This window comes from Eubalaena glacialis, chromosome 1 (genome assembly GCF_028564815.1).
Source record: "Eubalaena glacialis isolate mEubGla1 chromosome 1, mEubGla1.1.hap2.+ XY, whole genome shotgun sequence".
Lineage (NCBI taxonomy): Eukaryota > Metazoa > Chordata > Mammalia > Artiodactyla > Balaenidae > Eubalaena > Eubalaena glacialis.
In genome coordinates, this window is record NC_083716.1 from 172,625,589 (window position 1) to 172,640,097 (window position 14,509).

A 14,509-nucleotide genomic window follows, 5' to 3' on the forward strand; every position below is an offset into this window, starting at 1 on the left:
ACTTACAGGGTTCTGCTGGAAGGGGAGAGAAAACCTGAGACCTCAAGATATTTTCTCTACCATAACTGTGATGGAGTAAAGTCTACCAAAGAGTGCCAGCGTCTTTATCTGTAAAAGGACAGCGCTGGATGAACTCAGTGTTTCTTAATCAGGCAGACACCTGGAACTCAAGTGACTTACTCGGGATCCCCCAGGATGGGGCTGGGCACATGGAGCTTCAGAAAGCACCTCAGGTGATTCCAATGCATATCCCTAGTTACCTAGTTACTACTGCTTTGACTGGTTGGTTTCCAAGACCCTCTAAAGTACTTTTCTCTTCTTTATTTTGTTTGTGTGTTTGTTTGTTTTACATTTTATGACAATGAGAGCAAACAGAAGTGACTACTCATCATGAGGGTTTCAAAGAATCAAGATTTCTAAGATTTGTCGAAACCAGAATCATGACAGCCATTTTGACAGTAGACTATTTGAGAAACAAACAAATCTCTAATAAAAGAGGTAATAACCATAGTGACTTTCTGCCATGACAGCAAAAGGAAGAAAATTTCACAGTTAATCCAAAAGCTTCCTTTAAATTACTTTAAAAAACTTTCTTCCTACCCTTCACACCCACTAGGATGAGTATTTTTTTAAAAAGTGGAAAATAACAAGTGTTGGTGAGGATATGGAGAAACTGGAATTCTTATACATTGCTGGTGGGAATGTAAAATAGTTTAGCCTCTGTGGAAAACATTTTGGCAATTCATCAAAAAGTTAAACATAGAATTACCATATGACCAGCAATTCCATTTTTAGGTATATATCAAAAAAACTGAAAACTGTTACTCAGACAAATACGTGTAGAGACATATTCATAGCAGCACTATCCACAATAGTAAAAAGGTAGAAACAATCCAAATACCCATCAGTGGAAAAACAAATTGTTTATTTAACATATATATATGTTAAACAACACGCATACAATGGAATATTATTATTCAGCCATAAAAAGGAATGAAGTACTGATACATGCTGCTACAACATGGATGAACCACAAACATTATGCTAAGTGAAGAAGCCAGACCCAAAATGTCACATATTGTATGATTCCATTTCTATGAAATATCCAAATTGGTAAATCCATAGAGATAGAACATGGATTAGTGGTTGCCAGGGGCTGGGAGTAACTGCTTAATGGGTATGGAGTCTCCTTTTGAGGTGAAAAAAATGTTTTGGAACTAGACAGAGATGGCAATTGCACAACATTTTGAATGTACTCAATGCCTCTGAATTATTCACATTAAAAATAGTTAATTTGGTTAATTTTATGTTATGTGAATTTCACCTCAATTAAAAAAAAAGTAAAAGAATAGAAAATAAAACTTTCTTGCAAACCTGGTATGACAATGAGTAATTCTGATTCTGATTATTCTGCCCTTCTTAAAAGGAAATGGTCGATAAGTTTTATAATTATAAATTTACAGTTGTGCTAAATTTGCTAGCATACAAGTTTTGAAAGTAAATGTGTTTTCTATACATCCTGGAAGAAATCAGTTCTGTGTCTCTCTCCCCTACCTACTTTTAGAACATTCTTACTCCTTGTCAAGATGCTTACCAATAAATTTTGCTTATGGAAGCGGTAATTTTTACTTAGCACAAAGGTAAATGTTTGAATAATACAGCTATAGTAAAATTTATAAAGTAATTTGCATTAAACTAGAAAGCAATTCACACAACACTTAAATAAAACATAAAACAACTGCACTAAACATATCCAGGTGGGCGCATTTTAAAATATACTTCACATCAGATTGATGGCAATGTTTTTAAAATGCAGACTAAGTCACGGACAGGAGAAATTTCAATCAGTTATACTTGCTATATATGTAATACTCTTACAAAAAAATAAAAATCAGAACATTTTTTAAAATGGAATACTCCACACACACAAGATAAATGTATTAGGTTATTGCACTCTACTCTGGAAATGTTTATCTTTCAGATAAAAAATAAAATACACGCATTTGGTGGTGGTTATTTTTCTTCTTCCTCACATACCCACATGGATTCATAGTGAGTCTTCTGAGTTTTGAAATACAGGTATTTTCAAACTTTGATGGTACTCCCAATGTTTAATAGAAATTCACACCTGCAGTGAGATTACCTTAAGCAATCTAATCGCGGTCACCCAGCACGTCCTACTCTGCTCTTCTTCTGCACAGAGCATTTTCAGGTCTCGAGGCCCTCCTGCTTTGTTAGGCTAGAAGGCCACAGCACATTGTTTATCGTTAATGCATATCTTGAAGGTAACACCTGTTGAAATAAAAGCCACTAAAATTCTCCTATATATACGAGAAAGCTGTCTCTTTTTAAAAGAAATTAAAAGAAACTCAAGCTTACCTAAAAGGCTGAGGCTTGCTTTATTCATCTAGCAAAATATTAAGCCTGTACCTTAAAGCAGAATCCATAGTTAGTCGGTGCTCCATGTTTTTTTTTGCCTGCCAGTGACACATAAATATCACTATTGCCAAATTCGCTGAAAAACTGCAAATGCCGTGGTTCCTTAAAAAAATATATATGTATGTTGAAATGGATACATATTTTTACACTACCTTTTGTATTTCTATTATGTTACATAACTTATACCTTGGCAAAAATTATTCCAAATAATGTCACAGAAACAAAAGGAAAGGAAAACTAAGTTACTATATCCTTAAATAACCAGGAGCTGGATACGAGATTATTTTTTTTAATTTGAGAAGTAGTGATTTGTTTATAATTTAACTTCCAATATACAAAAAAAATATATCTTCCTATTTTAAAATTACTTGCTTTAACCACCACTTCAAGGAATCTGAGGGAGAGAAGAGAGCAAAGCATGGCTTTTGAAAATGTTTTCTTATTTGGGTTTTAAATAATGGTAGTTCCACAAAGGGAAGAAGGTTGGTTTGAGCTTCTATAGCAGCTAAAGGAAAAAAAAAAAACAGATGATGATTCCTGTTTCATTGAGAAATGATCGTCCCTCATGTTTGTGTACTGCCTCACGTACCACAGCAAGCAATGAAACAGGCGGCAGGACCACCTTCCTTTACAAAAGGAAGGAAGCCTGTACAGATAAATTCAGGGAAATTACCTGGCAATGGAATGTGTCTGATTTTCAAGGCGAAGTGGAATCATGAAGGGCTATTTCTTCTCTGGGAAATCCATAAGATTTAGAGCTGGTCATGGGAAATCACTGGGTCATATTATTCTGTGATAGGTTAATAACTTGGAGAAATGCTTAATTCTGGGGTTGAATGTGTAATCAAAACTGACCACAACGCATTGGTTCTTTAAAACCTTGCTACTAGTCGTGTGGTCCCAGACCAGCAGTATCAGCATCACCTGGGAGCTTATTAGAAATGCAAAATCTCAGGGCCCACCCCAGATCTGCTGATTCAAAATCAAAATCTGCATTTTATCAAGAACCCAGGTGATTCATATGCACTGAAATTTGAGAGGCAGTGCTCTTAAAACAAAAAGATAAAGCAGAACATTCAGCAATTTGAGCAACCCATTCAAATCCAAATCCAAAAACATTTCAGTCATTGGCCAGTAGGCTGGCTATTCCATCAGTGACGATTAGGAGAGCAAGAGCTTCTGTGTATGCAACTGTTTCTCTGTGTGTCACTATTCTTTAGGCATTTTGATCTAATGGATGACTAAAGGTCCCAACTCCATGGGAGAATGAGGCAGAAAAGAAAATTGTTAAAAGAGACCCAGCCTAGGGCCCTTGGAACAAGGGAGGAGGAGGGAGAAAAGTACTCTTGTTGGCAAGGCCTTTAAAACTTTATTCCTTGATAGAAACTGATTTGCTAGTAAAAATGTCTGATTTCTATGAAGATGGAATAAAACCATCCCTGCCCACTGATACTGTAGAAGTCAATGTAGCTGAGTCATTTGGACGTGAGAAAAAGGCAGCTTAAGAAATACTGGAAGGACATAAGAGACATGATGAGTTTCCTCTCTTGACTGATTTTTGTTCCATTACTGCAGACACATCAAGGCTTATGACAGTACAAGACAAAGGCTGAGCTGGCATGGTTAGCGAAAGGTAAGCATGCAAACGTGTATGTAAGGGGGAAGTTGGAGAGCAGGGTACTTAGATGTTTCTCTGTAAGTCATGGCCACACCTCCAAGGCTTGCGTAAGTGTTTATCTAAGTCCCATGCAGCCTACATCTTTAGAAAGTAAAATAAATCAAGACCCTTCTCATAGAAAAAGGGCAGGAAATGGTCACTTTGCCAGGTAGAAATGTCATATTAGACATTAGATAACCTACATGATTTTTATAGAGGTCATAATCCTTGAGTTTATCTAATATCTTGAATTTCGTTTTTAAGGGGGAATGTAAAATCATTTTCATATATATAGACTATGGAACACACGCTCATTCAGCACAGGCTAGAGAGAACACTATTATGTACGATGCACAGCAAAGTTAGACACCATGTTGAGGAGAGCTGAGGTATGACCTGAGAACAGAGGTTTGATGCCTATAATGTTGCCCAGCCAAGGGGGGGCCATTGCAGGGATAAGAGCATGGCTTCAGTAGATGGAATAGGAGCTGTCTTGTTTTGTAATAGGTGGGAAAGGAAAGGAGGTGGAGGGTGAAGTAAAAAGACAATGGGCTGTGGATTTTCATGCGAAACCTGTTAAAGAATTAGGAATTCAGGAATTAAGGAGATATTGTCATATCTTCCAGTGAAGCATCACTGGGAAGACAGTCAAAGAAATGTGATTACTGGATTTAGAAGCCACTTTTCTCTGATGCTAAAAGTAAAAAGATGATCCAGCACACGTTTGTTTAAAACCACCTTCGTATATTACTTCATACATGAGGAAAACTGGGAAAAGAGAAACTTCATTACAAAGGTTAAGAAAAAGTCTAAAACCTTAATTACAAAAGTGGGTAATTATTCATCCTTACATTATCTATAATATAAAAATTTGAAAACTAGGTTTAAATCCTCAAGAAAAATTAAATGCATCTATATAATAGAACACTAGTAGTCAAACTATATATACTTAAAAATAAAAGATTTCTGTAAAGGAATGGATTACTAAATAAGTAGAGGCCTTTTCCATGAAGTATTCCACCACTTAAACCTAAAACACACACACACACACTTGCACATGTGTGTGCACACACGTGTGAATAGCAGCAAAGGAAAACTGTATATCAGGGAAGGGAGGAAACTATGTAAGAACAGTTGGGGTAAATATGGAAAGTATCACTCCTTTGCAACTCCATATCTCCATACCACTGCCCAAATATCTAGTCTCTATCGTTAGCTGTGATCTGGGCATTTCCATTTGGATACTTCACCATCAACACAATATATCTAGAACTAAGATCAGTATCTTTCTTCTAAGATTTGATTTCTTCAAATCTCCTATTCCTGTTTATTCTATCATTTTCTATTTCTTTATTTTCCTTATGTCTTTCTCTAAGAACATTAAGTGCTTCCTCTTCTTTCATATCAACCAGTCAACAAAATCTGACCATTTGTCATTTAATCTTACATCCATCCCCTTCTTCTCTCTCCACTGCTCATCCTAGGTTAGATCCCATGGCCTCCACCCTTGATTACTGAAATGATCATCTAGTTAGCACTAATTAGCATCTGTGCCTCAACTCAATCAATCAATCTCTCTCCCTTCCTGCCCACTTGTCCCTTCCCCCCTGCCTCCCCTGCTCCCTTCCCCTCTCCATTTCTCTGTCTCTCTAGTTGATTTTTTAAGCTCCCTATGGCCATACTTATCTTCTTACAACATGATCATTTCACTCTCTCACTCAAAATTAAAAAATCTGTCCATGTCCTAACCTGAAGAAACTGTGAATGTGACCTGTTTTGCAAAGGGGCCTTTGCAGATGTAACTAAGCTAAGGATCTAGAGATGACATCTTCCTAGATTATCTGGGTGGGCTCTAAATCCATGACAAGTGTCCTTATCAGAGACACACAGAGAAAGGAGAAGGCTGTGTGAAGACAGAGGCAGAGACTGGAGTTAGGCAGCCACAAGCAAAGGGAGACCTAGGGCCATGACTAGCCAAGACAGAAAATCCTACTAAAAATTTAAAGGATCAAATATTGAGAATGAGAAATAAATAATGAACATTTTCAGCATAAAAGAAAAATATGAATTTGCAAATTGAATGTGTATGTTAAGAATCAAGGGCTTCCCTGGTGGCGCAGTGGTTGAGAATCTGCCTGCCAATGCAGGGGACACGGGTTCGAGCCCTGGTCTGGGAAGATCCCACATGCCGCAGAGCAACTGGGCCCATGAGCCACAATTACTGAGCCTGCATGTCTGGAGCCTGTGCTCCGCAACAAGAGAGGCCGCGATAGTGAGAGGCCCGCGCACCGCGATGAAGAGTGGCCCCCACTTGCCACAACTAGAGAAAGCCCTCGCACAAGAAACGAAGACCCAACACAGCCATAAATAAATACATAAATTTAAAAAAAAAAAAAAGAATCAAGCAAGGTATGTATAGCAGAATATATTTGAACATACCTAGAAATACGGCAGGAAAATGACTAAATACCAATGATGATAATAAAATTTGAAAAAGAGCCAAAGAAAAATGACAGATTACCCATAAAGAAGCAACAGTGTTGTCACTGACAAAACAGATGCATGAACATAGAATTAAACTCTCATGAAAACTCTCAAAAGTAGTTTTACTTGAAGGAAATCGATGCATTGCATAAAATATCAAGACATAAAACACAGGCATATGGCATAGTAGGCAACAACTAGACTACACAGAAACAGACTACATAGTGCTAATGCTAAGGGAATTACATTCATAAGTGATTATGTATGTGTGTATGAACATCTGCACAGGTATGTCTATGTAACTGTATACATAGGTATACATAAGCAAGCACACACATACATCCACCCCTGATCATAACATGATAACTTCCTCTAGGAATTTATAATCTAGGTGAGGAGACAAAACTAACACACACAAAGGAATTAATAAGCAGTTACAGACTCAGCTGAGTGTTACTAACTGCATCAACAGAAGTTCAGAGGTGGGCAAGGTCAGTAGTATGACCTGGGTAAAAAGAAAAGATGTGAACTCTGTCGGGCTTCAAAATCCCAGCCTTGATAAGGAGAATGGGGGTAGATTCAGAGTGGGGGAGAAATGGGCAAGGAATGTGGTACTGAAACAAGAGCATCCAGATGGTATCAAAGGATGTCTATTGAAACTAGTGGGAAATAAAGCTGAATAATTAGTTTTTAAATGGATTATGGCAAATGTTTGGAATCTAAAAAAAATTACCAACTATTGACATCATGCAATAAGATAATGAATAAAACAAAGTAAAACCCATTTTAACTTACAATTTCCATATAATTTATAGCACATCACTGATATTCCAATTTACCTTTGATGTCCCTTTAGTAGAAAAATATAAACCGGATCTTCTTAAAAGGAAGTAAATCTTTTTCCAGGACTTCTTTCCCTGTTCTTTTGCATGTAAGAAGCCATGGATTTCAGGATATGTGCTTGAACTCAGAAATATCTGGAAGAAAAATCAGATACTCTCATACAGTTTCTGAATCAAGGATATTGTAGTTTTATATTTCAAATAGAAATGTGCAAAATCAAACAGCATTGATACCACTTATACACCATTACAGAAATAGCGATATATATAACAGAAAATAAATCAGTCTTGTGAAAACCTGAGGCAAGTTCCAAATGAAAATATGCTCACGAAATATATATTCTAAGTGATCAGTACTTAGTCAAACACCAAAATTACAAGCTATTTGAATGTCCATTTGAAAAGCTGAACTTTGTCTACAGAGTTAAGTCCTGATACTTTTCATCCCTGTCTATGATTTTCCTTGAGATCATAGATTGACCTATCAACTTCAACTTCATTATGGTATATGTAAGACCATGATCCGGACTTCCATTATTCAATTATTAAAGAAATTGAGCCAAGTTCACCTCCTCGATGAAGGTAAAGTAAACAATCTCTTTGTCCCCTATGGTTCTCAGTTGTGGGTGGGTATGGGCAGGTTGTGTTTTCCAAAGAGAACTGCAACAATATCTTTCATTCCACATGCTCTTCTGCAAATGTGATCCTGCCACTGAACCAAGCGGTGAAGTTTCTCCACCCCCTTGAATCTGGGCAAGGCTTGTGACTGCTCTGACCAATAGGATATGGCGGGACAGGCTGCCGTTCTCACTGTAGTCCCTTAACTAGCCTGATGGCTTCCACTCCTTAACTCTTGGAAGCTAACTTTCATATAAGAAACGTGACTACCCTGAGATGGCTATGTGCTGAGAAGCACAAGGCAACTGGAAAAGCCTTGGAGAATGACACACCATGTGGAGAGAGAGAGAGAGAGGCCAAGGAGTACCAGACACATGTAGTGAAAAGCTATCTTAGAAGAAGCGGATCCACAATCCCTTTGGGAGTCAATCTGCCTCAGAGACCCATCCAGCTAAACCCTTCCCAAATACCAACCTACAAAACTGTTGACAAAATATGAGTGGGTACTTAAGCCATTAAGATTTAGAATAGTTTGTTACCCAGTGATAATTAACTGAGACAGCAGGCATGTGTTGGTCAGGAAATTGAGAATGAAAAGGAATAGCTCTGAGTGGCTGTGCTCAGCATCCTTAATAAGACAGTGGAAATGCATTAGTGTCTCACTAAAAGAAGAAAATGGAAATCCCTATGAATAAACGAATGCAAAATGTTAAAACTGAAACTAAGAGAAAATATTAGCTAAAACAACGTAACATAGTTTTAAAAGGCTATTCGGGGAAATGCTGAGAGTAGATAATGTTTTTTAAGTAAATTAATAGAAAAACTTTTAATTTAATGAGCCACAGATATTAATTAATTGACATGCAAAGCAGGCAAGTAGGTTTTTTAGTTTGAGTGCTTTCCAAGTTATTAAACCAAACCAATTAAATTTTAAAAAGGGAGTCATAGAGGTCACACTAGAAAAAGAAGGAACGTTTTAAAAAGTGGAAACATTGCCTCAGTGGAGAGAAGAGGTCAGGGGCACATGCAGGACTATCTGATTCCAAAGCTATGACTTTTCTTGTTTTTATAATTTAACATTAAAGTAATATAACTAAATTATAGGAGAATTTGGGAAAGGAGGCAGAAGAAAAACTCCAATCCACCGCCCTGTCATAATCCAAAGGCAAAGTATAAAGAGGCGTGAGAGCTAGGGGTGCTGGGGCACTGCCGCTGCTGCCATTCACACTAACATTCTACAGGGTGTCTGTGACAACCTAGTAGCACATAAGTAGCTTTTAGAGAAATCCTGAGGCTAATCATATTTCTAAAATATTTTAAAGCAAAAAATGAAATATAACCTATTACAAATAAAAAGCCCAGAGAAAACAAATTTGTGATACCCAATATATTTACCAGTATATTCAAATACCAACATATTTAAAGTAATATCTATACTGGAACTATTAAAAGTTTTCTTCATTAAAGATCAGAGACTATTGAGTGGGTTCGGGGATGCCTGGGGTTTAGATCAAACAGCAACCATTATAAAGACATTGCTCACCATTAACCTGTTAACGAGTATAGTATCAAATATAAAATAACTGAAATTTTTTATTGTAATGAAAATGTCTTGGAAAATGGTCACCTACAGCCATTGCCAGTTTGTAAGTAATGAGCTCAATAGATGCAAAACTAAGGAAATTTTAAATTAAATAACTAGTATTCTTAATTCAGCTATTTCATGTTTCAGTCAAGTGTTTCCATCATAGATAATATGTCATTTAATTGCTAAATATTTTATCACAAATAGGATTGAGAGCATTTATTATAAAAGTGAACACTAAATATCTGTTGGTAAAATGTCTATAATTTACTGGAAATTTTGATTTTTTCGAAGACTAACATAATCTTTGAATACATCAGAGAGCAAAACTCTGCAAGTTTCCTTTCATGATACACATTTTTTAAACGCTTAAAATCCTTTGTGACAGTTGTTCAAAACTGGGAAGAATAATATAGTTAGGGGTCTTTATTGATTAACAGAATTCTTTATCTAGGTTGTGCTCTTTTCTTTTCTTTCCTCTTCTTCCCTTTTCCAACTTTATCTCCAGCAAAAATTAACCACTCAAGGCATACCATCCAAAATCTGGACATGTATAAATATGGACCTCACTAAATAGACATTTCTCCAAAGAAGACATACAGATGGCACATGAAAAGATGCTCAACATCACTAATTATTAGAGAAATGAAAGTCAAAGGTACAATGAGGTATCACCTCACACTGGTTAGAATGGCCATCATCAAAAAGTCTACAAATAATAAATGCTGGAGAGGGTGTGGAGAAAAAGGAACCCTCCTACACTGTTGGTAGGAATGTAAATTGGTACAGCCACTATAGAGAACAGTATGGAGGTTCCTCAGAAAACTAAAAATAGAGCTACCATATGATCCTGCAATCCCATTCCTGGGCATATATCCGGAGAAAACCATAATTGGAAAAGACACATGCACCCCAGTGTTCACTGCAGCACTATTTACAATAGCCAAGACATGGAAGCAACCTAAATGTCCATTGACAGATGAATGGATAAAGAAGATGTAGTATATTTATACAACAGAATATTACTTAGCCATAAAAAAATGAATGAAATAATGCCATTTTCAGCAACATGGATGGACCTAGAGATTATCCTACTAAGTGAAGTAAGCCAGCCAGAGAAAGACAAATATCATATGATATCGCTTATATTAGAATCTAAGGGAAAAAAAATACAAATGAACTTATATACAAAACAGAAATAGACCCACAGACATAGAAAACAAACTTATGGTTACCAAAGGGGAAGGGGGAGGATAAATTAAGAGTTTGGGATTAATATATACATACTACTATATATAAAATAGATAACCAACAAGGACCTACTGTATAGCTAAGAGAACTATACTCAATATTTTGTAATAACCTATAAGGGAAAAGAATCTGAAAAAAAATAACTCTATATGTGTGTATAACTTTATCACTTTGCAGTACACCTGAAACTAACACAACATTGTAAATCAACTATACTTCAATTTAAAAAAAGAATATTGTCAATTCTCATGAAGTAAAAGGAAAAAAAGGCATGGAAATGCAAGATAAATGAGTATATCTACTTACAAAATTAGAAAAATAAATAAATAAGTAAATAAGGACCTTACAGTTTCCCTTCATTATTTAGTACTTACATATTTTAGTGAAAATATATATTTTACCTGCAAAATCTGTGTGGGGGATATTTCACCATTGGTTTCAGTTGCAAAAGACACCATATGCTCTGGAAAAAAATACTGACGAAAAGATACATGTTATATTATCCCAAAGCCATGCCAGGAAAGATTGAACTATGACCAACACAGTAATCTAAAGCAAAAGCTCTTTAAATCAGTGTGTTGAAAATTCACCCAAAGCACTTTTAAAAATGCCAGTCCCTGACTCTACCTGCAGGTATCTTAATGAGAGAGAAGGCAGGAGCAGGGCCCAAAGACTAGCCAAACACCCTCAGATGGTGCTGATACACAGAGATCCACGTACCTCCAGTTACAAACACTGCCCTCAGGCTGACAGTGTGCTAGCTCCCATACGTCTTCCCTGAGTCCTGCAACCACTCTAGCAGGTACTGAAGGACTATCAGCTCCATTTCATAAAGTCAAGGCTCATAGAAGTAAAGGATATATATACCCAAGGTCACAGCCCATAGGGTAGAGGAACAAGGAGTTAAACTAGAGGGCCAGGGAGCTAAAATGACAGTCTTTTCCACCTACTATCTTTCCAAACCTGTTTAATCATAAAATTCACCCAGGAAAGCTGTTTAAAAATAGGAATTCCCAGGCCTCTTTCCTGGAGTGTCTGATTCAGTAGGTCAGGGTAGGACCTGGATCCTGTATTTTTAACAAGCACTATCCCCTTCCCCAGGGAGTTTTTATGATCAGGCAAGTTTGGGAAAATATATGCCACTATACTTCCTTTAGGACAGGGTTTTTGAAGCGTAGTTCTATTAACATTGGTCTAATAACGCTGTGTTGGGAGGACTGTCCTGTGCATTGCAGGACGTTTAGAGCATTCCTGGCCTCCACCCACTAGCAGCACCCCCATCCCCCCAGTATGACAACCAAAAATGTCTCCAGACATTACCACATCACCCCCCAGTTGAGAACCACTACTCTTAAGTCTACAAAATGAATCTACAGCCTTGTTTAAACTAAAAAAAAAAAAAAAAAAAAACTAAAACTGAGCACTAAACCCTATGTCTTTAACTATGACTTTTAAATTCTTGATTTTAATAAAGATTCATAAGACAACAGTTTCCTTTCAAATTCTAATTCTATTTAATTTTTATTAGAACTCGTATTTTCTTTGTCAAAGATCATCCCACTATGTTTCTATTAATAAGTTTAAATAAAAGAGAGCGTAAGAGGTCTTTCAGGGTTTGAAAATATTCTATTATGGTGTGTATCATATATTTTTCATAAAGTATCATTTCAATCCAATTATCCAAAACTTAGTGTAAAAATATGCTACAGCTGCAGAGTCAAAAACGATTTAAAATAATGAGCCCAGAGGCTATTCTGACTTCTCTAGATCACTAGTCTTCATTAGAATGTGACATACATTTACTTTCTTTTAAAAAGAACTATAATGAAAGGAGTATTTACTAGATAATGCACTGGTCTTTATCTCATTTCTACTTAGCTCAATTATTGCACTGAAAACAAAATAGTTTGGAACAGCAAGATGCATGTCAATCTAAACTTCTGGCTAAGTTTCAACACTCCCAACAAACATCAATCTGTTTTTCCTTTAGAATTTTTCTTATTTAATTTCCTAAATTCTGTGAAAAGAGTTAAACCATAATATTTTGGAAACTGCTTGGAGATATCTAATAATTCCCCAAATCAAATGTAGTTGTTTTTCTTAAAAAGCAAGAAAAGAAGCAATAGCTCCCCAAAACCATGTATATGAACTTCTGTGACGATGTTGGCTAATCATTGTTAGAGTAAGAAGAAGTGTGACTATAATTTTAAAGGGGCAGAATTCTTACCAACAGTTTACCAAATAGGGACTTGTATTTTATCCATAGTGACATTTTTCTTCACATAAAATAAAATAAAATTTAACTAAACTCATTCATTTTCCATAACTATTAATGGGGATTTCACTTACCATTGGGTTTTTAAAGAATTCATATTTGGCATAATTTTTTCTAAAGTATAGCTTATTTTCTTCTTCCATTCCCCAGTTAGATAGCACTTCAATCACCAGCTCGTGGTCTTCTATTGTTCTTTCTGTAAAGAATGTTCCAGTGAGCATGTCAACAGATAGATAGATGGATGGATGGATGGATAGAAAGATAGACAGGTAAGTAGACAAATAAACATATGGACGTATATATCCATACAAATATATAAAATATATTATGTACGTATCTTTATTAAACATAGAAAATTTCAACTCAATTCTGGAATAATCAGATTGATAAAATTTTCATTAATTTTGAATTAGTAATGTTGATTTTTATACCAAAGCAGACTGTAACCCGAAGAGAAAAATGACATAAAATATCACAATGCACTTTTTACTAATTCTCAATCTCCTTTTATTGCTATGTAAATTATAAGTTTGATAACCAAACTGCATTAAGAATATGGGAACTATTCTTTTTCTCCAACTCATCATGGTGCCAAAATTAAAATATTTGCCTCAAGGTTGAACAATTCATCCCATTAAGAGCTGAAAAAATTTGACAGGTTCACTATGCGTTTAAGACACATAATCTGGATAGTTGAGAAAAATTGAAATAAATGCTTTAAAAAGAAAATTTTAATGCAAGGACATACAATTTTTTAAGAAACCTAATTTCTTGTGGCACTTTTTACTTTCAAAACTAATGTTCAGGCAAATGTAGTTTGTATTACCAATGAAGATAATTAGGCAGGGTGGGAAGGCACTTAAGAGGAAAGGCACTTAAATGAAAAAAGCAATGGCAACTTTAAAGAGGTGAACATAACATGCAAATTTCCTATTTTAATAAGAAACTGTGATGTTCATAGCGGTACTATTCATAATAGCCCCAAACTGGAAACTACCCAAATGCCTATCAACATGAGAATGAATAAATAAACTGTGTAAAGGACACAATGGAATATATACTACAACAACACACAACTGCATGGACGAATTCCACAAACATAATATTAAATGAAAGAAGTCAGACACAAAGAGTACATACTACATGATTCCACTTATATAAGTTCAACACAGATACAATAAATCTATGGTGTTAGAAATCGAGATAATAGGGATAGTGGGTGAGTGAGCAGGGGCATGAGGGAACCACTGCGGGTGAGAAATATTCTGTTTCTTAATCTGGGTATTGGATACTCAGGTAGAAACAATATCTGAGAATTCACCAAGTTGTCCACCTTTGTTCACTTATGTTAAGGTATG

At 35.9% G+C, this 14,509-nt stretch overlaps 1 protein-coding gene across 2 annotated transcripts in view; it reads right to left on the reverse strand.

The window, feature by feature from the left end:
* GRB14 (growth factor receptor bound protein 14) overlaps positions 1-14,509 on the reverse strand; it is a 132,989-nt gene that overhangs the window by 13,098 nt on the left and 105,382 nt on the right. For both annotated transcript variants that reach the window (XM_061200828.1, XM_061200821.1), the window contains 5 exons: positions 13,226-13,347; positions 11,278-11,352; positions 7,420-7,557; positions 2,431-2,541; positions 2,144-2,239 (listed from right to left, as the gene is read on the reverse strand). In XM_061200828.1, the coding sequence (XP_061056811.1) occupies positions 2,144-2,239; positions 2,431-2,541; positions 7,420-7,557; positions 11,278-11,352; positions 13,226-13,347 (542 nt within the window). The remainder of the gene's footprint in view (positions 1-2,143; positions 2,240-2,430; positions 2,542-7,419; positions 7,558-11,277; positions 11,353-13,225; positions 13,348-14,509) is intronic.